Source organism: Centrocercus urophasianus, unplaced genomic scaffold (genome assembly GCF_019232065.1).
Source record: "Centrocercus urophasianus isolate 14NV4802_14NV808 unplaced genomic scaffold, USGS_Curo_1.0 seq_18, whole genome shotgun sequence".
Classification (NCBI taxonomy): Eukaryota; Metazoa; Chordata; class Aves; order Galliformes; family Phasianidae; genus Centrocercus; species Centrocercus urophasianus.
In genome coordinates, this window is record NW_024884733.1 from 18210839 (window position 1) to 18237809 (window position 26971).

The following is a 26971-nucleotide window of genomic DNA, read 5'->3' on the forward strand; positions in this document are numbered from 1 at the left end:
AATAAAACAGTGGAATGCTAATAGTCTTATGACATCAGAAAGTCTAAGAATGAACTTCTCTGAACTAACCAAATAGCTTCTGCTGTGTATGACACTTAAACAACCTTCAGAAGATTAAAAATATCACTGTCCTCCCAGGTTAATGAATTTATTTGCATTTATATTTTAGTAGTTAAAGATATAGCAGGTGACTGAGTATTTGCCTCTGTCTCCCACACAGCCTTTACTTAAAATCAAGCTGTTTTTAAAACAGAGCTTTTAACATTTCACTATTAAAAGTGTGCTTCTTTCTTGCAAATCCTGGATTAATGCCCTCTCTCATACTTTGAAGTAATCTCATGTGCTATTTTTTGAAATGTATGCTTTGTTATCTCTCCATTAAAAAAATAAAAAATTCATACCAATTCTACAGTTCTTCTGAATTTTGAGCATGAAAACAATTAGGGAAAAAGAAAAAGAAGTTTGCTGTACATATGTCTTTAAGTGCACAGGATACTGCAAATCCTGAATTGAACACTACTTTTCCTACCTGCAAATAGTTACAAGAGATAACGTGCTGTAATTGAGGGGCTTTTTTTTTTTTTTTTTTTTTTTTTTTTAAACAAGTTAGACTAATGTTACAAGATCCTGGATTACAAAATTTCAATTCCATTAACTTTTAAAGTAACATACACATATTTTAGGATGATACACTTCTTAAGTCAAATAGATTTCAGCATCTGCCAACATAATAAAAGATGAGAGAAAATGAAAAAACAACTTTACACTTTTTACTTAAAAACCACATAAGAAATGCAATACAGTACATACTGGGAACTTTTTCAACAAACAAGATATAGTGTTAACAATACGCAGAAACATTAAGCAGCTAAGTTTGCCCTTTGTGATACTGCTCCAGCAACTGTTTCATTCCTTGTAGATCTACTGCAGTTGTAGGACTACAACTGACAACATACAAAGAGATCCGCAGTTGAAAAATTATTTGAACAGTATCTTCCAGAAGTTCTATTTCTTTGAGTAACAAAAATGGAATTTTCTGTGCTCATTAAAAAGCTTTTGTAAATTGAATCCCAACTTCCATATTATTTACTTTCCCACAGAAAAGCGTTTATATGAAGTTAATACTGCTATTTCTTAAGCTACCTAACAAAGCAGGTAACTACTGAGTTTCCACAGTCAAAAGGCTAACAGCAAATTCTATATATTTTCTTCTTATGAAGAAAAGCATTCTCTGAAACTGTTGCTAAAGCACTCTATTATATTTTAAACTCAAGTAACAAGAACAAATCTGCAAGGCATTTCTTCCACCAAAACGCAGGGAACCAGCCCTATTACAATATTACAAAACTAGACTATTACAGAGGGCTTTCCTTTTCCCTATGCACCTTTTAACTCCAAAGATAAGTCATATTTGTATTCTACGGTACACTTCTACAGTGTTCTTTATACATCTTTCCACCCAAAAACCTACTCCCTATGGATTCAAGCTGTCACATCAGCATCACCCATCTTTGGGCTAAGCCTCAATTACAGAGCATGGTCCTTAATACTGTCTATTGAAAAAGGTTCCTAAGTCAGTGTACACAGAATCTTTTAGGTTGGAAGGAACCTCTGGTGATCACCCAAATCTCCTCAAGCATGGCCAGCTAGACCAGGCTGCCCAGGACTTTGTCCAGTTTGGTTCTGAGCATTTCCACGGATGGATACTTCACAGTCTGTGACCACCCTTGCAGTATTAAAAAAAAAAAAAGTGTATTAAGTTCTCCCCATGCTTTTTGTCCCAACACTGGGTGATACTGAGAAGAGTCTGGCTCCCTTCTCCTCATTCCCTCCTTCCAAATGCTTGTACACATTTATAAGAACCCTCTGAGCTTTCTGTGTTCCAGACTGAAGAGTTCTAGTTCTCTCAATCTCTCATAGACTTGTTCCATCAAGCCACTGTCTTCCTTCTACTGGGGAGCATACAACAGGACACAGTATGACAGATGCAGTCTCACTAGTGAGGAGTAGGGAAGGATTACCTCCCTCAATCTGCTCACAAGGCTTCCCAGTGCAACCCAGGATACCATTAGCCTGTTTTGCTGCAAGGACATTGCTAGTTCATGGTCAGTTTGTTGTCTGCCAGAAACTCAAAGCCTTTTCTCAGCAAAATTGCTTTCCAGACAGCAAGCCCCAAGACTGTACTGATACCTCAGTAATACTTCAGGGAGCAAAATTTTTACTCACTGAACTGTATGTTTTTTCCTCTGTATGGTTTCTTTGGACCACCAAAGCCCCTCTTAAGGCCAGCACAATCAACGTGGTGTTATCAGCCACTCCTCACAGTTCTGTGTGACATGCAAACTTGCTGAGTGTGCATTCCATTCCATCATACAGGTCTTTAACAAAGATGTTGAATATTACTGGCCACGGTATCGAGCATTTGTATACACCACTAGTGACTTACCTCCTAGTGAACTTTGTGACACTGATAACAAAACCCCTGCGGCCACTCATTCAGTCATTTTTAATTCATCTCATTGTCCACTTATCTATCTGTACTTTGTCAATTTGCCTACTAAAGTCAAGGTAAAGAACACAGACTGTTTTTCCATTATCCACCAAGCTAATCACCACACTGTAGAATGAAATCAAGTTGGTCAACTATGATTCCCCCTCTGTAAATCTATGCTGACCTTAAATTGCATTACTGTCTTCCACATGTTTGAAAATGCTGTCTGGGAGGATATTCCTTCTCACCTTCCCAGGGACTGCATTGAGGGTGACTTGCTGGTAATTCCTCATATCTTCTCTCTAGCTTTTCTTGAAGATAGGAGCGATATTTGCTTCTCACCAGTCTACAGAAGCCTTTCTCAAATTAAAAGATAATTGAGAGGCCTTGTAAAGGCATTAGCTAGATTCTTCAGCACTTCTGCATGCAACCTGTCAGGTGTCATGGATTTCTGTATATTTAGTTTAATGCACCTCTATGTTGGTTCACCACCACTGAGGTTACCTCTTCCTTGTTTCAGGATTCCCTTCTGGTTTCAGCAGGCTGACTCCTGGTCATGACTGTATTATCGGTAAAGATTGAGGCAAAGAAGGCACTGAGCATCTCAGACTTCTCTATGTTATTTGTCACCCAATTTCCCTGTCTCATTTGACAGCAGGCCCACACTTGCTGTATATGTATTTGTACAATCCATGCCTGAAGCATGAGGAACCACTCAACAAACAGCTACTTTCTCCTCAAGATACATGCTCTTTCCTAGATTTCTAATGCTGACCCCTCACATTCTGATGAAATAAAGAAAATACTTTGATTTCAATGGGGGGCAATTTAGGAGTCCAAGCTGATTTTCCCAGACTATGCTTTGTGCAGTGGAAAGCAACATACCAAGTAGCATCCTTACTTGTAATTTAAAGTGTTCGCATGTGTATATTTCTACCACATCCAATTTCTGTATAAACTGTTTATGTTAGATAGAGTAGGGATATAAGGAATAAAAGTACTTGGTGGCTTGAGTACTTTATCAGAAATATGCATTGGCTTTGTAAAAACTGACTACGCTTTATATTAAGCAAAATACTGAATAAGCTTTTCTGATTAGGAAGATCTAATATAAAATATGAGTGGTTTTCCCTGTAAATTATACTGCAGAAGTCATCCATATGACTTGTACTTAACTCTTTTCTTCTCATGCAGCATTACAATATTTCCCCCCACCCAACCCACAAACAAACAAAAAAAAACAGATATTCCACTAGTTGTTACACATTGCACTTTTAAAGCACAGACTTGCCAGTCTTCTGCATTTCCAGTGTCCTGCTTAAACAGTTGACATAGTCCTCATTTTACGAAACTGGAAGATTTCGCCTAAGTACTTCTTTTGATGCTGGAGAAATGTTATCTGGGAAAATTACTTCAAACTCTATAATTAAGTCTCCACGTTGGTCAGGATTTTTGGGAAATGGCAAACCATATCCTATAATTCTTCTTCTCATCCCAGGCTTTACAACTTCATTTACTGTCATGGGTATGGTTCTTCCTTCTATTGTCGGCACATTGATAGAGCTGCCACACAATGCCTAGAGAAAAGATTGTATCATCAGAAAAATGGATTGGTCAGAACGTCGTAGCTACACATGAATTTTATTTAGAAAAGACTAGCATTGTAAACAGAATACCTCCACTGTGAAGTGCAGAAATCTAGTATCAGTAAGTCTATTTGAATTTTGACAAGATACACTAATCTTATGTAATACTCACTGAAGAGTGAGTTTATATATTCTTCCATAACTTTATCAAGTAGTATGGTAATTGAGCCCAGGGCAAACACACCATTCAAAACTCTCCAATAGCAAATCTCTAGATACTTTACAATTCATACTGGTAATTTAGAATCTACTGTTAATACTTTAGAATACTGTTAATAATTTAGAATTCTACTGTTCAATTTTTTGTTCACACTGCACAGGGATTTACTCTAATACTTTTATCAACTTATGTTACATCAAATACTACAACATTTAAATGTCTTTTAGTAGAGACAATCAAATTTAATAGTTGCCTTAGGAGAGCATTTGTGATGGTCAAACAAACACTATTTTAGAATATCAAAATTAAAACATCAGGAAGAACAGGTTTTCTCCTGTTTGTTTTCATTACTAAGGTTTCTGATAAAGGTTCTTCCACTTCACCTGGTCCTGTATACTTGGTCTATACTGATAGATGTTCACTATTATGTAACAGTGTAATAAATCTACATGGTCTTTCATCCATGAAGAACTGTATTACACACATCATTAAATAGTTCTATCCCTCCTTCACCCTGTTGTGTTTCACTTTACTTTAAATGTATTTTTAGATAGGAATCCTCTCAGAAGGGAGCTCATAATATGCACAAAGAGCTCAAAACGTAAGTAAAAACTCGGTCCTTCACCTAATGCTGATTGAAAGAAAACACAAAACACTCAGCTATGTTAATTTTTAAATTGTGACCGCAGCACAGCTTCAGATTCTGAAGAACTCTCCTTGGTTGCCCAATTCTTTCCTTTTGAAAGCCAGCGTGTTTTGTTCTTGGAACAGAATAAAAAAAGCTATAGCATTTTTGTTGTTATATATAGCTCCTATAACACCTGTTCTCAATAATTTATCCTCATGAAATCAATCTCTACCTACTTTGAAATCACACTGAAATAACGTATGACATAAAAAAGGCAGGCTTAGAATTTGCTGGCACTGAAAATAGTTAAGAAATTTCTACTTTGTTCCGTGGAAGCAGCAATTACATCACACAATAAATAAGCATACTATATTGAATGTATTTGTTGATTGATTTAGCCTAATATGTATTTATCTAGAAAGGTAAAGTACAAAGGTTTAAGTCATATCAACTTTTACTCTTCCATCTTCATTCTCTTCCACCTCCTCCATGGTAAACAGCTTGAAATAGTACTCCATTTATATCAAAACAGCTAGTGCTTCCACTATAAATAACTACATTCTGTAGTCACATTTTTATGAGAAATGCTTTCTTTAGAACAGAAGAAAACTCTTCATCGCTGTCATTTAGTTTGTGCTGTACAGCTGTGGTACCACATTACAATAGGGTTGAACAATGAGTTCCACTAAAAGAAGACTTACCTCCCTTAAGCTGATCTTAACAGGATAGACAATATTTGATCCATCTCTCTTGAAATGAGAGTGAGGTTTATCTTTTATGATAAAAACAATGTCAGCTGGAATTGTGTTGGGTGTTTCATCACCTTCTTTTGGAAAAGTGATTTTGGTGCCTTCTTTCCATCCTCTTTTTATTTCAATAGTGAGAATTTTGTCTTCTGTTCGGACACTTCTACCATCTGGGTTCAGCCTTTTACGTGAAATCCTCATCCTTTTTGTGCAGCCATGATATATCTCTTCCAATGACACCTTAAGCTCATGAATTACAGGAGGATCTTGTTTACGACGTAACTGGCTACCTACTGTATTCCTTTCTCTTGGAAAACCATTCATACTGAAACTAGTGAATGATCCAAATGGATCACCATCCACCTCCATGTCTTCAGTGTCTCTACCACCAGGCATTCTCCTTCCAAAGAAGATCTCAAAAGGATTTGTGCCACCAAAGAAAGCTGCAAACGTAGCATGTGGGTCACCATGGAAGGAATACCGGAAGGTACCACCCTGTCCATCAGGTCCTCCAGCTCCTCCTTTCAGACCTAAAAAAAGACGAATATGCAAAATTTTATGCAAGAAAGCCTATATTAATATTCCATTTATCAAAGAGTGGGAGAATAAATATCAGAATTGACAAGCTGAAAAGGTCTTTGGGGTAGAGTGGAAGGACTCCTCCTCAATGAGGAAATATCAAACTACTCAGTATCAACTATTAATTCAAATAATCTTTCTCTCAGTCTCCATTATTCAACTCCAATCTATTGTTGATAAGCTTTACTTCTGTTCTCCTGCAATGAATTTTGAGAATAAAGGAACAGGACAACACTCAAGCAGCCATATTGCTTCTTTAACATTCAGAGCAAAATCTCAAATTTATGATAGAAAAGAGAAGAAACTTGGGAATATAATTCTATCCAGCCACAAAAAAAACAACCCTCAGAAGTTCTTAAGACCTATTTGTGTACAAAAATCTTCTATAAACTGTCACCAGCTCTGTACAAAAACAAACAACAAAAAAAACCACAACAATCCACATTGTTCTCAAATAACTCTTCTCTACCTCTATCTTCCCTAGGAAGATATCTACATTTAATGCTTTTCTGGTAAGACTTCCCTTATGATTCTCACTGCCTGGTCCTTTGCACTTCTTGACTGGGTTTGCAATAAGTTCTAAATGCCTTTCTCAACTCCTATTAGATTTTTGCTTTGATGCACTGACAGTTTCAGTATACCATCTCAAACATCTAAGAAAAAAATTCAAAGTTTTTGTAGGACACATAGTTCAAAACTCATAATGTTCAATTCTTTTTTTTTTGTTGTTTGAAAAAAAACATTTTGTTTTGGTTTGTTCCCCCCCCCCCCGCCCGCCACTGTTTTGCTTGGAATTTCTATGCATAAGCCTAATACCAGTTACCAGCAGTAACTAAGAAAGACATCAGAATAAGGACAACTTCCCTCATCTCCACACCATGCCATTAAAAAGTACTTAACAATGTGTAGTGCTATCCACATAGCACAGAACTGTTAATGGTAAACAATCTGATCAGTGGATCTAAGAATCTGTGGTAACAAAATGACACCTCCTGGAATAGCTGGTCAGAAGTTTTTATTGAAAGGCACACCAAGGTTCTTCATTGTAAAAAATAATGATGTTTCCTGCTTCCTATATCCCACCTCCTCACCTCTTCCTCAGAACTTCTAATTACACTCTCTGAAGCAATGGAAAAGCTGAGAGAACAACTGAGTCATCACAAGGTATTTTCCAGAGTCACCACTGCTACCTTTAACGTTTTGCCCAAAATAAACAAACGTACATTTTGAATGTCTAGACTCAAGTATATGTGCTAGGACACAAAAGGCCACATGCCTTACTTCTGAGAAAAATAACATAAAAAAATGCATCTTTGGGAGAGCCATTTGAGAAGAATGCTGCACGGGAATAAAAAATAAAAAATAATAAAAAAATTCAAGGAATCGCAAGGTAAATAGTTTTATAGTCAGATACAGAAAAGAGGTGTGGAAAATAGGAAGAAATGCAAGGAGGCAGAAGACCAAGAGGGAACGAAGGCCTCTGGTATCTAAAGCTTTTTCCAAGAATGTTTTAAAAACAGCCCTAAACATTCTGGACACCTGCAGTAGAACAAAACAAAAAACACTGCACCACGTGCAGAAGCTAAAGGCCTTCTATATTCTATTTATAACAATTTTTTAACAAATTCATTAAGCCCCACAGGTGACAGAGGGTCAAATTTCATATAAGAACTTGCAACTTCCTGCACAAAATAATGCTAGGTGTCCTTTCTTGCTCTCTCAAGGGGGGCATGAATGGCAATGAATGAACGGACATACATATTAAAAACAGAAATAATGATTTCATCTGGAATTTCTGACAGTATAATTTTAAGAAGAGGGTTGTTAATGTCCTCCTCTGTTGTTCAATCATAAGACTGAGCCAAGTCATGTTGGTCAAAAATAAATTAAAAAAAAAAAATCCTCTCCAGATAACCATTTTAGGATAAATATGACATTTCTGAGGCCTCATTCTCTTGGCATGTTATCACTGTTTACAATTAAAGCTAAAAAAATGTGCTGGTATTTCATGACATCAGCCAAATTCTTTCCCCCCTAGGCAAGAAGCCAAGGACAACTACAGACTGGACACCTGGGCTTCTGCTCAGGACTGCCATGCTGAGATCAAGCAGAGTGCCCTTTAACAAAATCTTAAAACAGAATTCATCTCTCTGACTGCATCTCAGAAAGTGCTAGAGTAAGGGAAGGCAGCAGTAAGACGAGATCCCAGAAAGCTATTTATGGGTCATACAGACTTTCGCAGTCCAATGACTTTCTGCCTGTGAAGTAAGTATTTGGGACTTCTAAAACACAGAAACATTAACAGAAGAAATTAAAACTAGACTATCATAAAACCTGTGCAATACATTTCACATTATAAAATTACATTATAAAAATGAGACAAAAATCCAAGTGGTACAGACATATTGCCTAAAACCAACTTATGCTTCTATGCATCATCTGTGCTTATTTTGTTTCTTCCAACATAAGTGGCCCCTCAAAAATTACAACAAAGATATACATACCTTCTTCCCCAAACTGATCATAAATGTCTCTCTTTTTGGGATCACTCAGCACTTCATAAGCTTCTGCAATCTCCTTGAATTTTTCCTCTGCATGAGCAGACTTGTTCTTATCCGGATGCCATTTAAGCGCTTGTTTTCTGTAAGCCTTTTTGATATCCTCTTCAGAAGCCCCTTTTTCAATTCCCAGAATAGAATAATAATCCTTCCCCATCCTCAGCGTTACAGGAATTTAGACTTTCCTTGTTATAAAGAAACCAGTATCCAGTATCTCAGCAATGCAGAGAAGCTAGAGAAGGAAAAATAAAGATCAAATTTGGAAATTAAGTAAACAGAACAACAACAACAACAAAAAAAAAAAAAAAAAAATAAAAAATCAACAAACTCTGATACGCTAGAGAAACGTTGGATAGCTTATCCGTATTTCATTCCTCCCGCTGTTGCTCATTTATAAATAATTACACACACAGGACAGGACACAGCCCCCTTCAGAGTCCTCCCATCTAAACTACGTGTCTCCGACTCTTTCTAGAAAGACAAATACTACAGGGCGTCACTTCCCCTGCTGAACAGTCTGCACAGTCCATTTGCTCTCAAGCATGCACACACACAAACTGTTGAACTATTTCCTCCCTCCTCCAGCAACTAGAAAGTTTAAGCATTTAACAGTGCAATGCAGTGCCTTTCACCAGCAGGGATGAACCCAACCATGTCTAAAAGACATAATCACTCCAACAGCAATCCAGTAGCTCATATGAAATAATTACAGCATTTTACTTCTGTTTCTGTAGTGACAACTGTACATGCAACTGCTTTCTGAACATATAATCAACATGGGTTTGTACACTTTCCAGCAAAGACTGCAAAGTTTTTGACACCAAAGCTAACGACAAAGCTTCAGAAAGACTAACTGCATTTCTTTAAAAATAAAATTAATTAACTCTCAGCTGCAGTTGACTGCAGCTGTACCATTAAGCAAAGAATCAAACATGAAAGAAACCTTAAAGAAACCAACAAACACTAGAAGCAGATCAAATGCGTGGGTTATTATTTTTTTCTCCCCCCCCCACAATAGTGGCAATATCAAGCCAATGCAAGTATCGCAACATATCAGTAACAGCCAGCATTAGTGCTGTCATATGAAAGCTAACAGAAAAGTACCCGATTCCTGCACATTTCTTTTACAGCATGTAGTTCAAATTGTAATATTTAAGGTTTTCTAATACTCTGGAGAGGGAATGGTATCAAGTTTTAGACTGTTTGACTTCTTTCAGTTATGAAACTATCCTTGTTTATCAGGATTGTAATAAACTTGAAGACTGATTAGCGCAGCTTGAAAAAATGCTCCTTCCTGGAAAAAAAAAAAAGGATTAAAATATGCTAATTTTAGTCATATCTGGAACTTACTCGTAAGAAAGCATCTCTTAGACTCAAACTATCTTCCCTATAGTGTTGCAAAGTTTAAGAGGGTATAAATAAGATAAAGGACCCTCAAAAGAGAATGTTAATCCTTAGATTAACTGGTTTTGTTCCTTCAAAGAAAACAGCTTCTGAAGTTGTTTTCCAGATTCTGGTCTAACTTCAAAAGAGACAAATAGAGAAGATTTCTTCTAAAACAGAGTATTATAAAAAGAGATATCTCACCCCCTTATGTCATCACCCTATTCCCCACATCTTACCTGTTCTTTCTCACTGCGCTAGATTTGACCAGATTCCCTCAATGTATCTGGGATTTGCTTAGATTTTTGTCTAATCTCCTTGGAATAGCAATAGGGATGAAAGATGACATTTCACCACAGCCATGGATTTTGCATACCTGTAATTAATATTTCAAAACCAACAGAGGTGAAAGGGCATTGAGAAGAAGAATCTGATTTGTTTATCACCAAATCTCTCAGGACTGATTTAAGTTTCTGGAACACTGGGAGCCACAAGGTTCCAGAATCAATTCTCTTCACAGCTTAAGGAATAAGTTGTTATTGAGCTCTACACAAAATAAAGCTAGTCTTTTACACTTTTCTCCCTATCTTTCTTTAAAAAACATTCCCTTTGTTAATCCACTCTCCCAGATAACATCTTGTAGATCCATGTCCTAAGTTGAGGATTTTTTCTGCTACCAAATCCTTAAGGCAAGAGAGGATAAGAGGTTGAATTAAAACACTGAAACAGATTTCATTTGAAACATACTACTACTCCCTAAGAAGCAACTTTACTTGTGTATGTTTTAGGGGGCAGCTTTAACTTTATTATGCTCAGGAAATAGCTGTGAATATGACAAATCATTATCCAAACTCAGCAGTCACAGTCACTCTGAATAACAACAGCAAACAAACTTCATCACTATTGACAAAAACAGAATTCAGCACAGCCCAAAGTCCTCTAGCAGAACTAACAGTACAAGGAGTCACAATGCTCAGCTGTGTTGCCATTGCAGTGTTTGAGCCAGCACAGCAGGGTCACACCTTACATCACTTGCAGTACACTGAACAGGACCACACGCTATTTGTGTGACCACGGTGATACATCATAGAATGTACAGAACAGCAGTACCTCAGACTAGCTGCAGGTTTATCTTTCATTAAGTTTTTGCAAAACCTCTGGTCAATGGAAGTGGTAGAGTGCATATACACTAGATTTAAAAGCAAAGTATAAAACCTTTTTTCCCCATTGAGAACATTATATTAATTATATATTTTAATTATCACAAGAATAACTAAGGAGTCTCCACAAGCACAGCTGACCCTCCGCCATTTTGTAAGACATAGTAATTAATTTCCCAGGCTTCATTAAAAGATAGTCAGTAGTCAGGATTTCTCTTTAAATCAAAAGCTTCTTCTATCTAGGCGTCGGAACTGAAGAAGTCACAATGAGAAACTTTGCTAACAATTACAGTGAGTAACTGTTCAGGCATCCTTTCTGTAGGGGGCCTACAGAGAGAAACACGCTCTTCCAGCACTAGTGCCAAGTTATACCCTAATTAGGTAAGTTATTCTCTAAAAATAACAACAATGCAACAATGAAGGCTGAGTGAACACAGCAATGACTACTGCTACTTCTACTTCCTGCCTACTTGATGGGACAACTGAAACAAGATTTCATAAAGTATGCTCCTTCTTTCTCTCGGCACTCCCTATCTTTTTTATCATATAATTAGAGACCTTTTGTTTTTTTACCTATGTTCCCCCTTCAGTGTTGTTAACAATAAAATCCTTTGGGCACTGTCCATAACACGAACTTCTGGCACTGCAGCTCCTTCAAATAAATGCAGGTGAACAGAAAACAGCTATTGAAAAACCTCCTATATACTTGTTTTTCATGCTATAATCTGAGTTTCTTTAATGCCTGAAGGAATATCCTGTGATCACCTAGGGTGGGACAGATGAATTCATTTATGGGATCATTTAGTTCTTCACAAGTTTCTGCCTTTCTACTTCAAAAACTCTCTTTTGCAGTAGTATTTTTGACTATCACCAAGCATTCTGTCAGCAAGTTCCCAGCTCCCCAGAGTCCTTGCATTAGAGTAACACCTTTATTGAGGTTGGTGTTTGGGTTGGAATAGGGTAGGAGGTACCTACCCTGCTTGCGTACCTGCTAGTGCCCACAATTCCATGTGCACCACACTGGAATGCCAGCTCACCATCTATTTGGACTTTTAACTGAATTTTGCCTAGGGAGCACTACCAGCATGCAACCTGATAGAACTTATATAGCTCCTTGTATGTGACAAGCTAGCAGTACTGCATTCTGCAACTCTATGATGCCCCCCATAACCAAGCCACTAAGCTAGGTAGCTATAAAATCAGAAAAACTATTACCTAATGCTTTGATTCAGAATGCTCATGAACAAGCACCAAGCAAATTGTGAAACACACATCTCCAGTAACACACTTGTCTATGGCACCACCTCATACACACAATCTGTCATTTAGCATTCTTCCTCATTCTACTGTATCAACACTTCTGAATGGTATACCACATAAACAAAAAGCTGATGGCTGATTCTTTACACAGCCAGAAGCAACAGCCGTATTCAATCGCTGTCATATCAAATGGCATTTGTGAAAATAGTCAATTCTGGAAAACCATTTTCTGCCAAACTATGCTCAATGATCACACTACAACAGGAAATATCAATGTTAATTACCAAGTTTAGATTCTGGTAGAATCTCCTCTTTCTTCCAAATGCTTCATTCCATGGTGGGGAAAGGAGCAAAAATAAAGAAATATTTCAAATGCCTGTGCAGCATGTGAAAATTCAAATACTAGAGGAGCACCTGAAACACAGCTTATGTGATGAATCCCAATCGTTAGAAAGTTGTAGTCTGTGTCTACTTTACATGCATATACTTTCAGGCGCACATCATTTGTCAGACAAAAATGAAAGTAAGTTCTGAAACAATGCTCAGCATGAAAAGGCATTCTTTTGTAGCAGAAGTTTTCTAAGCATTCATATATACATAGGTTCTTCAAGCATCCTCTACACAAGTAGTCCTATTCGCTTTTACTCAAAAGCATAACGTACACAGACATACAGATACAGACATACAGGTATTAGTAATGCTTGACCACATGATTCTATTAACACTGAATGAAGTCAGCTCCTGATGCAGCATATATCTCACTGAAGTACTAAAATGTCAAGCAGATCAAGAATTTTATCCACTTTATCTACAAGATATACACAATAAAGATCAGATCTCTTCTTTACAGTATATTGCCACAATTGTTAGGTTTAATTTTCAAATAAAGTCTGTAGATATTTTTCCAGTTTTCCTAAATTCTACTAGATCTAAAAGGTCTGACTGCTAAAGGAATAGTAGTTCTCAAGGCTTATTAGCTGATAACCAATTATTTAGAAATAGCAGTTCCCAGAAAACATCTCCAATTCTTACAAGTCACACTAGGGAACTCAAATTCCAGATCAGTCATAAATTAGTACCAGTATAAGTTTTGCTTAAGGAAAAGCAGAACTCTGTCATTCTTTGAAATAGCTGAAGTTGAACAAATATGCCCATATCTCCTTTCAATTAACACTTTTAAAAATAAATTAAAAACTAAATTCCTCACACGTTAAAAGCTCAGACAAAACTGCAAGACAGGACTAGATCACAGAACAAGTTAAAGAGCAAATAAAACCACAAAGGCAAATTCCAGACAGATCACAACTATAAATATACACATACACATAAATGTCAAAGCAGAGGAGCCAAATCTCTACCCAGAAAAAACTTTCACAATTAAATAGTATCGTATTTGAAAACTCACAAGAATGAATGCAATAAATTAGTATCTGTTTAAAAGGCTTTCAAGAAAGCAAATCTATATATAATAGTAAGTTTTTTGTAAGACCATGCATTATCTTCCAAGATAAAGGCATTCTGACAATGACTTTTCTCCTCACCACCTCTAACAGCACACTGCCATTCCCTGAGCTACGTTTATGCTTTGAGACTATGCGTAAAACTTTAAACAAGAATGAAAGACATACAGCCACATTCACAAAGGCACTGAATAGTGTTTCACCACAGAAGCATTCAGTAGTTGGTCTCATCTACGGAAATAAACTTCAGTGTCTTAGAGAAGAAACAGTAGATCCGTGTAGAGAAACGTGAAAGTGTAAACAGTTCTTTCTAACTAGTCAAAGGCCGCAGCTTCATTTAGTTATTCACATCACATCTAATAACTGCCCAGAAATTTCTCGGAATGAATCACAGAACGTCTTGGGACCTCAAAGATCATCTAGTTCCAACGCTCAGCTGTCACCCATTGGATCAGGCTGCTCAGACCTCATCGAAAGTGGCCTTGAATACCTCCAGGGATGGAGCACCCACAGCTCTCTGAGCAACCTGGCCAAATTTAATGATTTTACTTCTTTTCACTGCAGAAATACATTGCCGCTGTGATTTAAGTAGAAAACTCACTGTAGATAAGGATACCAGGGTTTGATTTTACATCTAAGTAATTACACAAGAGAAAGCAAAACACAGCACAGAGAATGTAAACTATTCACCGAATTACAAAGTTGCCATAGATAGCAACAGCATACCTCAGTAATGGCACACTCATATTTTTGTGGCATAGATGGTGCCTTCAAAATACTCTGTTCAAAAAGAATTCAAAGCGAAATGCACCAAGCAACATTAACCATAGTTTAATGGAAAAGCAGGAGGGGAGCTGACCTAAGTCTCAAGTAGATTTTACACCAAACATGGTTGCAATGATCACCAAAAGCACGAGCAGGCCACTAGTCATACACGTACTGATTCTTCACAACATGGCCAACTTATAGGTCATTAACAAAGAATTGCCTTCTTATGCCTGATACTTGCCTAAGTCACAATCTCTACTACAGTTGAAGACCAAAAATACACTTGGAAGAATTTTCCAAGTTTCACCTCCCACTGCTGTGAAGGAACAGCCAACATCTTAAAGCAGGCTAAGTTCTTAGAACTCAGTTATGATGCATTGTTTTGGCTGGAACTCAACCAGCTAGGCTTACTTCACAATGGCATGATTAACCACTTCAGGCAAATGCACTTGGAAAAAAACTGAAGAAGAATCTCAAGTATGGTTGCAGAAGACAAGAAGTATTTTCATCTACAAATTAAGGATTCCCTAAATTCTTTTCAGATCCTTAGAGACAATAATCATTTCAGCTTCCACTCACAGAAGTTTGTGAACAAGGCTTCTTCTCCAAACAAATTGATAAATCAAGAACTAAAATAGCCAGTGATAAAAAACACTTGACAGATTCCTTCACATTACTAACAACACATTTATCGCACACAGTTGCAGGCTTCAGTGGGTTATGATGTCATTGTCATGCTCTTATAAATATCTACACAGAAAAATGCTCTGTGTTGGTAAGGAAAAATATTTTTAGTCTCCTTACTGTTGTTAAGGAGAAAAAAGGAGGAAGCTTAAGTTACACTTCACTCAAGAAAAATATTACATTTTGACAGGTTCCACACAATCTATTGCAAAGCTTATCAATTAACAGAAAGCAGAAAAATTCAGTAGTCAAGATGTGAAAATGCTTCCACATGAGAAACAACTGAGAAGGCTTGAAGTCTTTGGTCTTTAAAAAAAAATAAAATGTAAAGAAATCAGAGGTCTACAGAATGATGGAGAGAGCAGGAGGGTGAATGAACTGAGCCGTTCTTGACCTACTCCAACCTAATCCAGAGCCACTAAGTGAAGCCAGTAGAAGACAGTTTTAAAAACAAAATGGTAGAATTCTCTGCCAAAGGACAGTGTAAACTAAAAAAAATAATAATAAATTCAGGGGGATACCAGAGAGAAAAACAAAAACCACCACAACCACAGAAGAGATCCGGCCAAAGTTCATCAACAGAGAAGCCATGCAGGAATTCTCTGCAACAGGAAAGCAGAAAAGAAAAACAATCAGGTGCTTGCTTTATTCTCACTTAGCCTAAAGCAACTACTCGAGACCACTTCTGAATGCAAATCACCAGAATAAATAGACCATTCAATGGACAAGCAGTTCAGCTTTCTCAGTACCAAGAAACTCATTAGATTCATGAAAATCTCAATGCAATGTAATTCAGCGACTTCCATGAAGAAATAATAAAGACTTTCCAGATCAAAAGCTTGAGTTGCAAGCACTGGCACTTTGCAATCAATCTCAGTGTCACACAATTGCTGTCAAAACCTATGAGTTCAGCCAGGCACTAAAATTCTGCTCCAACTAATGTATTAGTAAAAGAAATGTGTTTGGGTATTCTATACTATAAGAAAGCATGCTAGAATAACTATAGCATAGTTCTGTATGAGCAGTAACCTCATATTTATGTACACTTATTTATATTTCTTCAAAAGTACATATACTAGCAGCACATTGCTAAAAACCTACTGGAAATTAATAAACCTGAGTATGACCAGCTACCACACTGCTTCTACTTTCTCTCCCACCACCTTTCTATCTGTTCCTAAAAAACACCACATCAATTGCCTACAGGCTTTCAGTCAACTCACAACAACACATGCAAAACCTTTAAAAGGTATGCAAGTAGATTTGTACTTTCATTTTTCTATCTGAATATATCTATTATGCAAATGTTGGAAAATAATTAATTTATATTGTTTTCCACCAAAGTGAAATGTTGAGGGGCATTGTTTCCTATAGCATTTGGGAGGAAAAAACAAAGAGGCATTCAGTTAGACTAAGTAAAAATGTCTCACTATTAACATTTTAAAGAAAAGTAAGGCTTAAGGTAGCAGTGTGGTCATTGGATTAAGTCCTATTCTTGCAGCACAGAAGATACAGAAATTGCCCTAAAACCATAGAGACAGATCAGTCAACTCATACACAACTCCTTCTGTAGTCCAGCATTTACCCCAGGGATTAAAGCCAGCTGGCACAAGCCAAAGTAACGCTTGCCTTGGGACAGGCTGAGTCTGGACAAGAGGCCAGCCAGCTCAGAGACCCTGGGAACCATGACTGGCTCTCTGCTAGTTCTTTCACCAAATGAGTCCTGGAGCAGGGAGAACTGACCTAATCACAGTGGTATGTACTGATCAACAGGAAAAGAACAATGGAAAAACAGTGGTAACTTCCACAGTACCCCTAGCCGATTTTCCTTCAAGAAATTAGAACGGACAAAAAGATCTGAGAAAAAGGCATTTAAAATAGATTTCAATAACCTACATACAGTTATCACAACTACCTTATCACCCAGGAAACATTAGGATGAGTAGGCTGTCTCAATTAGAGACTCTCCATTTCAATGGCAGGAGTATACAACAGCTGGTATTTTAGTCTTTATCTACAGTACATACACAAGCTGTAACAACGTCCTCGTGTTCATATTAACTATGGCAACAGTTCTATCTGTCAAAGAACAACAGTCCTAAGGGGTCTCTTCCATCAAACAATAACTATTAACAAACTGTTGTCTCAACAAGGCAGCAAGTAGCAGAGAATTCAGGACACCTAGAGAATATACAGTCCTTACATGTTCGCTTTCACTAAAAGTCTTTGGGAAGGTGGTACTGGCACACAACTAGGATCTGAGTTTTGCTTCTGAATGGTTATCAGCCTATCTTTCATTTGTTCCATCAGAGACAACAACAAAAAATAACCATGGTCAATTTGGAATACTGATTAGTGGAACTAATAGCTTATACAATACAGAAATACTTCCTTAAGTGAAAATGCTCTATAGCTTTAAACTGAAGACTGTCAGGCACATCTGGAGTAGTCTACTACTAGTTCAGTAATGTTCACAACTAAGGAACAGAGAGAAGCTAAGTCTGCAAGTCATTTTTTCCTCTTACAAAAGCATCAGATAGTTGTTTTCTGGCATATCTAAAGAGTTACCAGTAAACAGAACAGCTGAAAGAAAAACACTGAACAAACAACACAAGTCATAGTTATGAGTCACATGTGAGAAGGGGAAGGTAAGTAGAAGTTGTGCCTGCATGATCTCGAACCACGCTCTATTTGGGAACTTTTTCCTGCAATAATGATAAAAAAAAAAAAAAAAAAATCACAGAATAATAGAATTGTTAGAGTTGGAAGGGCCTTTAAAGATCATCTAGTCCAACTCCGCACAATGAATAGGGACACCCACAGCACAATCACTCTGCTCAGAGCCCCATGCAGCCTGATCTTGAATGTCTCCAGGGCCCTCAAAGCATCCACCACCTCTCTGGGCAACCTGTGCCACTGCCTCACTACCCTTATCATAAAAAAAACCTTTTTCCTTATAACCAACTCAAATCTCCACTCTTCTAGTTTGAAACAATTTCCCCTTGCCCTATCACAACAGCTCCTGAAGAGCCTGTCCCCTTCTTTCTTATATCCACACTTTAGGCACTGAAAGGTTGCTGTCCAGTCTCCCCAGAGCCTTCTCTGCTTTGGGCTGAACAGCCTCAACTCTCCCAGTCTGTCCTCACAAGGGAGGTGACTTAGAGTTTTGCCCCCCCTGAAATAGTGCTATTTATTAATTTTTCCAGACCTCAGTACAAATGCGACTAAGTTTCCTGTGTTACATTTGAATCACAGTTCAACTTAGCTTTCATTTTACATCCTTGGCCCTTGTGTTTAACACAGTCGTAACACTTAATGTCAGAGGGAAAAAAACATTACATGTTAAAAAAACAGATATTGTTTTGTTTTTTTTTTCCTTTTTCTTTAGGAGGGTGGAGGGGTGGTAATATTTCAGTCTCAGTGAAGAGAGGAACTGCAGGACAAATAAATCCACTTGAAAACAAGAGTCTCTACTACATTGTATTGTTTTTGATTGCTGTAAACAACCTTCATCTTGTTTGGCTGCAACGCTTCACCAAATAAGGAACTACAAGCATCTTGGCATTTTTTCTTTTTTGCTGTAGACATGAGATCCTGCTGTTCTTACATAAAGAGATGGTCACACTAAATACTTTTTCCAGAGTGTGTTTGTCATGATCCCACCCAGCTGCTCTGATTCATGCAGTTAGTTCCACATACAAGGCTCAAATAGTTCTATAAAGGCAAGAATTTGATAAGGAGACATCAAGAAGAATATGAAGAACATCAAGAAGAATGTTCCACCTGAAAGGAGAATATATGTCAGCATATTTAAAGTGACTTGATTTAAATCGAAACACTAAGAATATCCTGTTCACCTACAGAAGACAAATACAGACAGCCTGAGTTATATTTATCATAATTCACTATAAGAGAAGTCAAAATAGCTGTTCACTCTCTTTTAAACATTTCTAACACATCCTATAGCTCAAATCAGGTTTCTTAGTTGTTCTCCACCCACCTCCCAAGCTGAACCTAGAAGTTCTGGGAAAAGGTGGAAGGGACAAGTTTGATAGTCCTACTTTCAGTTCTCTCTTATATGGCTTTACTTCTCCGGAGGAACAAATGCATGCTGGCCCAAGAAGAAACGACACAACATAGAAAGATGAACAATTAAGTAAAAAAAAGGTCTGGATGGAGTGGGTTCTAGAAAGATGCAAATTCCAACATCTGGTCTACTAAGAGACTATAGAAATTAACAAAAGTCATCAAACTAAACCAACAATGGAAGACTGAACTATCTTTCTAGGACGTGGTACTCTAGAAAGTAGCTTATTTCCTGAATATATAGTGCACCTGAATCTTTCATATATTTTACTATCTTTGTAGGTGCCTGAATGCACTTTAAGAGCTCTGTTGATAGAGGAAAACATACAACACTTCTGTCCCCTACAGCTACTACTGCATTGATTTTATCTTCCCTTTAGAAGTCCATCCCCAGTCTCTATCTCTGCCTTTCCTAATCCCCCTACTCATATGCAATTTCCATACCTAGCTTTACCAATCAATCCATTATATGCAAGGCCTTTCTCACTTCACCCCTTCTGGAAGGAGTTTTGCAGATGTTAACAAGTAAATGCTCTGGGCTCTCAAAACTTTTCTTCCCATGACATGCACAGGAAAACATGCAGGCCTGCAGACGAGTAGGACACTGATGACCACGCTACCAAGCTGACTAACATTATCCAGCAGCCTCTCTGCACTGCATAGTGCAGAAATCACTATAGGGTGATCACTGTCTCATTGCATGCTTCAGCTGTATTTAAGGAAGAACTGCACGTTCTCTCATTTATCCTTCCATATTCATGACACATCAAACACACTGGTGGCCAAATGCCATTTGGCTGCCTCCTGCTTGGTTTCAGTAGCAGCAGAAAATTAATGGCCTTGCTAAACTGTCTTCAACCCGAGAACTGGAATTGGCTGGTGGCCCTCAATCCCTTATCTTGAAGCAAAGAACCTTTTCTCCCTTTCAAGTTTTTTTTTTTTTTTTTAATTGAAATTCCTTTCATCTGCCTCATCCCACTTATAACTTTAATCAAAGACACACGAAATAAGATTCAAAGTAAGATACGCTCTACAGCATCTATGATATCTACACAGCTTTTACTCAAATGCTTCATGTAATAAAACATTTTTTGCTAAATTTGTGCTGAAAAGCAGCACAACCAAATATAAGACAAAAAAAAATTGAAGACGTTAAAGCTTTTCTGAAGCCTACACTACTTTAGGTAGATACACAGACACCAGATGTGGACTTGGGAAGCAAGTTCACTCTTCCACCCAGAAGCCAAGAAGAAAGCTGTTATCACCAAGTGAAGACAAATGGGTTCTGCTTTCACCAAGCTTCAGCAGAGCAGGTTGCCCTTCCCCTTCCATATTTCCCATCTGTTTTGTTTTGGTTTCTTTTCCCATCCCATCAAATTCCTCAGAAACAACCCATGCCTCTGCACTTGTCAGGAATGAAGCATTACAGGAATATTTGCTGAATAGGAAGACATGCTGATCGTCTGTTAGATCATCCTGGGTAAGTGAAATTTGCACAGCAATCTTTTTATTCCCATCCTAAAAACTGTTCCTCTTCATCTCTCTTAAAAGAGAACCTAATCATGAGTACTGAAAAGATTTTGTAGTTAATGCTTTAATTTTATCCACCACCACATTCTTTTTTAGGTGCAACTTGTGACTCTGAAATTCGTAATTGCTACTTCACTGCACACGTGGTAAGTATGAAAGCTCATGACAACATGAACTGTTGTTTGGATGCAGAGCACGTGCTGTAACTCCTCTCAGAAGCCACATAGGAAGCTCTTTACTGTTAGCATTGCAGATCCTGGACATCTTTTCCCAGAGCAGGAACATCAGATGACAGTTACGACTTGAGTCAGTTCAATTGAATCTCCTAAAGAACTGAAATCAGTAGAAACCAAACACAAACTTCACCAGATGACCAATGATTTGAAAAAAGCAAAGTGAGTAAAACTAGCACAATGATTTAGAGACTATCATAATTCTTGCATATTTAGGCAAAGTTATACAAATTTGTTCCTGAGGAGCTACAGGAACAAACAAAAGAAATTTAATTATTTAGCTTATGACTCACTTGAGAGGAGTCCTATGTGCACTGCTTCTTTCGGGACTACCATATCCTTAGATCTGGTCACCACGGACCAAAGTTGAAGCACGTTGTTTAAAAAGAAAAAACTTCGAACAGAAATTGATGGAAGCATGCACTCAAGCACCCTACCATATGCAAAGGATTTCATACTATAATTCTGCAAAATCTGAGCTATGTGATTTAGAACTTCCTCAAGTAGATTTTTGTAGAAATAAGGACTCTTTCACACAGAGAATATCTGATTTGAGTTTCAGAACTCTCCAGTACTCAAGTTTGACTATCTATTGTACTGTTTAGTTTTCTGACTTGTCAGACTATTATTAATTATTCATTATATTCTAGTCTGATAACTATGTTAAGAAAAAGAGACACCTTTGGTCTGAATAGCATGAGATGTCATTAAGAAGCTTAGGGAACACACCTTCTTCCAATCTCCAGAAGAAATATTGATGGGCATTTTTAAAGCTCCACATTACCTGTTATGTTATCTACTAACATTTCAAAAGTGGTAGATTTCTCTACCCCACAACCTTTCTTAGCAGCAGAACAAGTTACTGTAGAATAAAAGCTTATTTTACATGGCAAAACAGAAGTTCTCTTGCTCTAGAAGCACCATGCAAATATTTGTTTACCCATCTAATTCATTTCATAGAAGGCTGTATAATCAATGAATATTAAGACGTTATAATTAATAAATAAACAGAGTTAGGCAAAGCAGATTATGATAACAAAAAGAGAATAGATAGAAAGCTTACCCACATCCTGGGCTTGCTTATGCAACTCCAGCAGAGTGGATCTCCAGAAGAGATCCTCCCCCACCGCTAGTCAGCTCTTAAATGAGGAGAGGTGCAGCCAGGCTCCACCCCGTCCGGCAGCACAGGTGAACTGCCTTCACCTGTGCTCCATGGCTGACTCGTTGCTCATCAATCAGAGGTTCAGGCCATGATACAGCAGTTCCCATACAAAGGCACATTTTGAGAAAGCACAGTAATTCTGCAAGTGAGAAAACCATCAGAGCTGTACACTACAATATTGTACATTACAATATCAAGTCAGGATGGAACTGAAAGAATGTTGCAGTTGGCACTGTTCAGGAGTAGCCTCCCCACCCCCAAATAAGGACAAAAAATTAATCCCAGAGTGATAATTATTTCAACATAAGTGATATTTAACAAGGGAAAACAGAGGAAAGCGTGCTTCAGATGTATAGATTTCAAAGGGATCAGAACTAAGTGTCATCAGGGGAAACAGAAGCAACTTTAGCTATCGATAAAGGTCATCAGATCAGCTTAAGAATAATGAAAATAAGAGTCTAATACTTGTGCAGAATAACACTTAAGATGCAATTCCTCTCTAATTGGCTACATTTTATCTTCTGGCTGTCTGGAAGGCCAAGACTAAGAAATATACTGCCTTCAAGAATGTGAAAGATTGAAGACTCACATATACATTAAGCGTCTCTCTTCATTTTCACACGCACCACCTCAAACATTATCAAAAAAAAAAAGGTAAAAAATTCCGAAATTAGCACTCACTTATCTTTAGCTGATCACAAACAGAACTAGAAGAGCACAGTACTACACAAGCATTTCCATTAGCCCAAGGCATTATATGCACTTTGTAGTCATTAGTCTTACATGCTACTGGCTTGTCCCACAGCTTAACAAAGAGTCATTATCCCATTTTATAATAAAAAGACATTAAGGACACAGACATTTCACATCTTCAGAAAAGTGACAAAGACATGAAAGACATAGCCTGTAGTAACTTCAACACAACACAGTCAACAAGTATTAATTAACTTATTTATTTGTACAGCTGACTGGTACACCTAGCCAACTTTACAATAACAAAAGAAATTAAAAAAACAAATAGTTCAAGATCCAACTACTGTTTCAAAAGAACAAAGAGTTAAAAGTATGAAAACAAAGCTTACATTTTTTCCAAGCTATTTTACTTCTCCTCCTCCCCCAGGTAACAAAATTAAATTAACAGAAAGCATATGCTAAAATCTCGCGAACAGATCTCTTCCAGTAGAAAGTTTCACCTCACTCTATATAATGCCATTTACCTAGAAGCATACAGAATTTTCAACTTCATGGAAATTAAATGTATTAGTCTTAAAACTCTTTTAAATTCCAAAGAGCTATATAAAGGAAAAAAAACTAGAACGTGTTTTCAGTTTCCTTTGGTGGAGTTATTTGGATAGAGACACAGGATAATCCGCCCTCAACAGCAGCAGCACCATACCTCAAGGTGTTTCTGCAGACTTTCCTATTGCCTATTCTCATCATACTACAAGGATCCTAATTATAAACATCCACAAGCGAAAGGACCAATGAGAAACCTAGAACTTCTTAAGGCAGCATGGAACTAGAAGGCAAGGAACAAGAAACGACAGCAGGGCATAGTTTCTGATGCAACTCGTGCAGAGTTGCAGTGCTCAGTGTATTCCCCCCCCTCTCCCCCCAGCCCAAAGCCAGGCCAAGCCCAAATCAATCATTCCTCAAATAAAGAGCGCATCCACATAAATACAAGCACTTAAGGCTGAAAGAATCCAACCATCCTTCAGCTTAAAAGTACAGTTTATTTTTTTAAACACTGAGTTAACAGTCTGTGAAGAAGGTAGTTTGATTGATATAGAGTAGAGCAAAGCGACCCCTTAGAAGCTGTTGTACTGCTTAGCTTCCCTTTAGCTCCTAAGCTACAATAGGTAAACAGACATTCTATGACCTTATCTAGAGGCAAAGCCTTTCCAGCACCGTCATCCATACCCAGCGTGTCAGTTCATTCCCAACTCGGTCACAAGACCCAAACAGGGCCCAGACAAAGCCCCGCTAACTCCCATTTTCCCTCATTAAAGCTTACGCTTGCTCAGCCACGAAAAACAAGTTCCCCCGCCCTCAGTCAGCAACAGCGAGTCGTGCAAGAACCGCTCAGAAACAACTGCGGTGCCGCAGGAAGAGAACCAAGCGGCGGAAGAGAAAAGCCCGCCCCGCGGTGCCGTTACTTGGCGGAGCCCCGCAGCCGTTCCGCCGAGTGACGCACCGCGCTGAACGGCTCACAGCCCCGTACCGCAGCCCAGCCGGTACCCTTCTTGCCGCCACCGGGCCCCGAGGCCCCTCTCCCAAAATAAGCTTTTATTATTCTACGCAGCCGTCCCGCCGCGAGCACGCCGAACGACTGCACACCGATCAGGCGAGCAGCTCGGGGTTGAGAAAAGTGCCGCTGCCACCCGCACCGCCCGCCCCTCCGACAGCTAGGAAACCCGTCGGGAAGGAACCGAGGCGCCAGGGCGCTGAAAGTCTCCCCAGGCGCTGCCTAACGCTGGCGGACTGCCAAGCCGCAGAGCTGCCCGTCGCCCTCCAACCCCCGCCCGCCACCTCCCTCACGCACTCACCACTGACACCGCCTCAACCGCTCCCCGGCCCTGCCCTGCTCCCAGCAACCTCTGCGCGCCGCTCTTACTGGCGAGCTCGCGACAAAATCACGCGAGAGTCACCCACGGCGCAGCTGTTACCACGTGACGCTTCTAGCCCTATCCCCGTACGTCTGCTAAACCTCGCGTCGCTCTGGAAACACCACGGGCTTTTCGCCCGGCCCGCCGCTGCTGAAGGGCACCCCCTGGAGGCCCCGCTGGCGGTTCCGAAGAGTAAGGCCGCACACCTCCGATGAAATCTCGCCCTTCCCCGCCCCAGGTCTCGCGAGGTTCTCCCGCTCTTCCTCCCCCCTCCCCGAGCACGATGCAGCGCAGGAATGTGAAAGGCTCCCGCCCGCCGCCATTTTCTTTCTTTCTTGGCAGGCAGCGAGCGGGGCAGGAAGCGGTGGCGGAGCGAGTATGGCGGACTATTCCACGGTGCCTCCTCCTGCTTCAGGCGCACCCGGGGGAGGCGGCGGTGGAGGTGGAGGAGTGAACGATGCCTTTAAAGACGCGCTGCAGAGAGCTAGGCAGGTGCGTGAGGAACGCGGCTCTGCAAATCAATGGGCGCCCAGGGCAGCTCCTGGCCGGGCCTCGGCGCCTGAGTTCGGGGGGGGGGGGGGGGGGGGGGGCGGCCCCCCCCCCGCTCCTCGGCGCGGTGGGGGGTGGGGGGAACGGTGTCGTCCCGTGCCCACACCTCCCTCCGCGCTGCTGGTCCGCCTTCCTCGGGGCGGCGAAAGGTTTCCCGGTCAGCCTCCGGCTGCCTCCGCTCCGCCATTGCTCACGGGGCTCCGCGTCGCCGCAGGGCCTGAGGGGAGGCAAAATCTCGGCGGGCGCGGCGCCTTATCGCGGCCCGGGCTCAGCGCGGGAGGGCGGCTCCGCGCTCGGCCCCGTATTGTGTCCCTCGAGGCGCCCGCGCTGCCCGCCGACCTGCTCGGACCGGTTGGGAAGGCGCGGACTGAGGGCTGTGATTCGGAAATTCTTCAGCCCGAAGTTCCCTTTGTAGTTGTTGCGCTACAGGCGATGCTTTCATGATTTGTCGGGCAAAATTTTCGCCTCGTCCGGTAATAACTGATCGCGGTTTGGGCGACGTTTGAAGAGCTGGCGTAGTCGGGACTGGCTCCGGCAGTCGAGCTCTCCGACGTGCCGCAGTCTTTCTTGAAGAACGGGCAGGAAAGGAAAAGCTCCATTTAGGAGAACAAAGAGAGAAAAAGTTTTTATTATTTGAAGAGTGGGGGTTATTTAACCGACTAAGTGCTTTGGCGTTAAAGGATGACCGCGGTCTCCTGGGATACACAAAAAAATTAACCTCTCTTTGCAGAGCTGTTTTAGCAGCAGCTTTCCATTTACTTGTTTCGGTCGTTGTAGTTTGTATCATTTAAAGAGCTTAACGTTGTTCGGAAGACCTGCTTGTTGTTAATTGTTACTTTTTCCTTCACGTCTGCCTTTTGTTTAGATTGCAGCAAAAATTGGAGGAGATGCTGGTACATCCATGAATTCCAATGACTACGGTTATGGAGGACAAAAAAGACCTCTTGAGGATGGAGGTATGCACTCCTTAGTGCTGCATTTATTTTTGCTCAGTGTGGCCAGGGTGCCAAAAAGATTTCAGGTGCTGTTTTTTGTTCTGTTTTCCATAGCACAGTAGAAAAGCATTTTGTTCCCTTTAGAGATCATGACATACTTTTTCATTTTCAGTTCAGTGGGGAAACTTATTTTAAACCACATAAGCCTGCTTTAAAATACTGTAAAGTGTGGCATAAAAACTATCGAAAAAAATGTGTACTAGGGAGGGGGGCAGACAATTTTGTGGCTGAGAAACGCTTGTTACAGGTATGTCATTGAAGTCTTCTGTTTCTTACATCTGACAGAT

The 26971-nt window shown here is 39.5% G+C and overlaps 2 protein-coding genes across 18 annotated transcripts in view; one reads left to right on the plus strand and one right to left on the minus strand.

The window, feature by feature from the left end:
- Positions 1 to 748: 748 nt before the first annotated feature.
- Positions 749 to 25153, minus strand: DNAJB4 (DnaJ heat shock protein family (Hsp40) member B4). 3 transcript variants are annotated; one of them, XM_042819322.1, is made up of 5 exons: positions 12896 to 14004; positions 10431 to 10567; positions 8755 to 9040; positions 5627 to 6201; positions 749 to 4068 (listed from the first exon to the last, which is right to left on the minus strand). In XM_042819322.1, exons 3-5 carry the CDS (start codon positions 8963 to 8965, stop codon positions 3835 to 3837), a joined length of 1020 nt encoding a protein of 339 aa, XP_042675256.1. In that variant the 5' UTR covers positions 8966 to 9040; positions 10431 to 10567; positions 12896 to 14004; the 3' UTR covers positions 749 to 3834. The 3 variants fall into 3 exon arrangements, with proteins under 3 accessions (XP_042675256.1, XP_042675254.1, XP_042675255.1); XM_042819320.1 differs by lacking the exons at positions 10431 to 10567; positions 12896 to 14004 and adding an exon at positions 25081 to 25153; XM_042819321.1 differs by lacking the exon at positions 12896 to 14004 and having other exon boundaries at positions 10431 to 12849.
- A 260-nt stretch (positions 25154 to 25413) lies between these two features.
- FUBP1 (far upstream element binding protein 1) overlaps positions 25414 to 26971 on the plus strand; it is a 37690-nt gene continuing 36132 nt past the window's right edge. For 10 of the 15 annotated variants that reach the window (XR_006168987.1, XR_006168989.1, XR_006168988.1 and 7 more), the window contains exons 1-2: positions 25416 to 25632; positions 26555 to 26645. Coding sequence is in view for 10 of the 15 variants with exons in the window: in XM_042819864.1 (XP_042675798.1) it covers positions 25519 to 25632; positions 26555 to 26645 (205 nt within the window). In the remaining 5 variants the exon portion in view is untranslated. Of the gene's footprint in view, positions 25633 to 26554; positions 26646 to 26971 lie in introns of all 15 variants that reach the window. The other 5 variants (XM_042819872.1, XM_042819870.1, XM_042819873.1 and 2 more) reach the window with 3 other exon arrangements.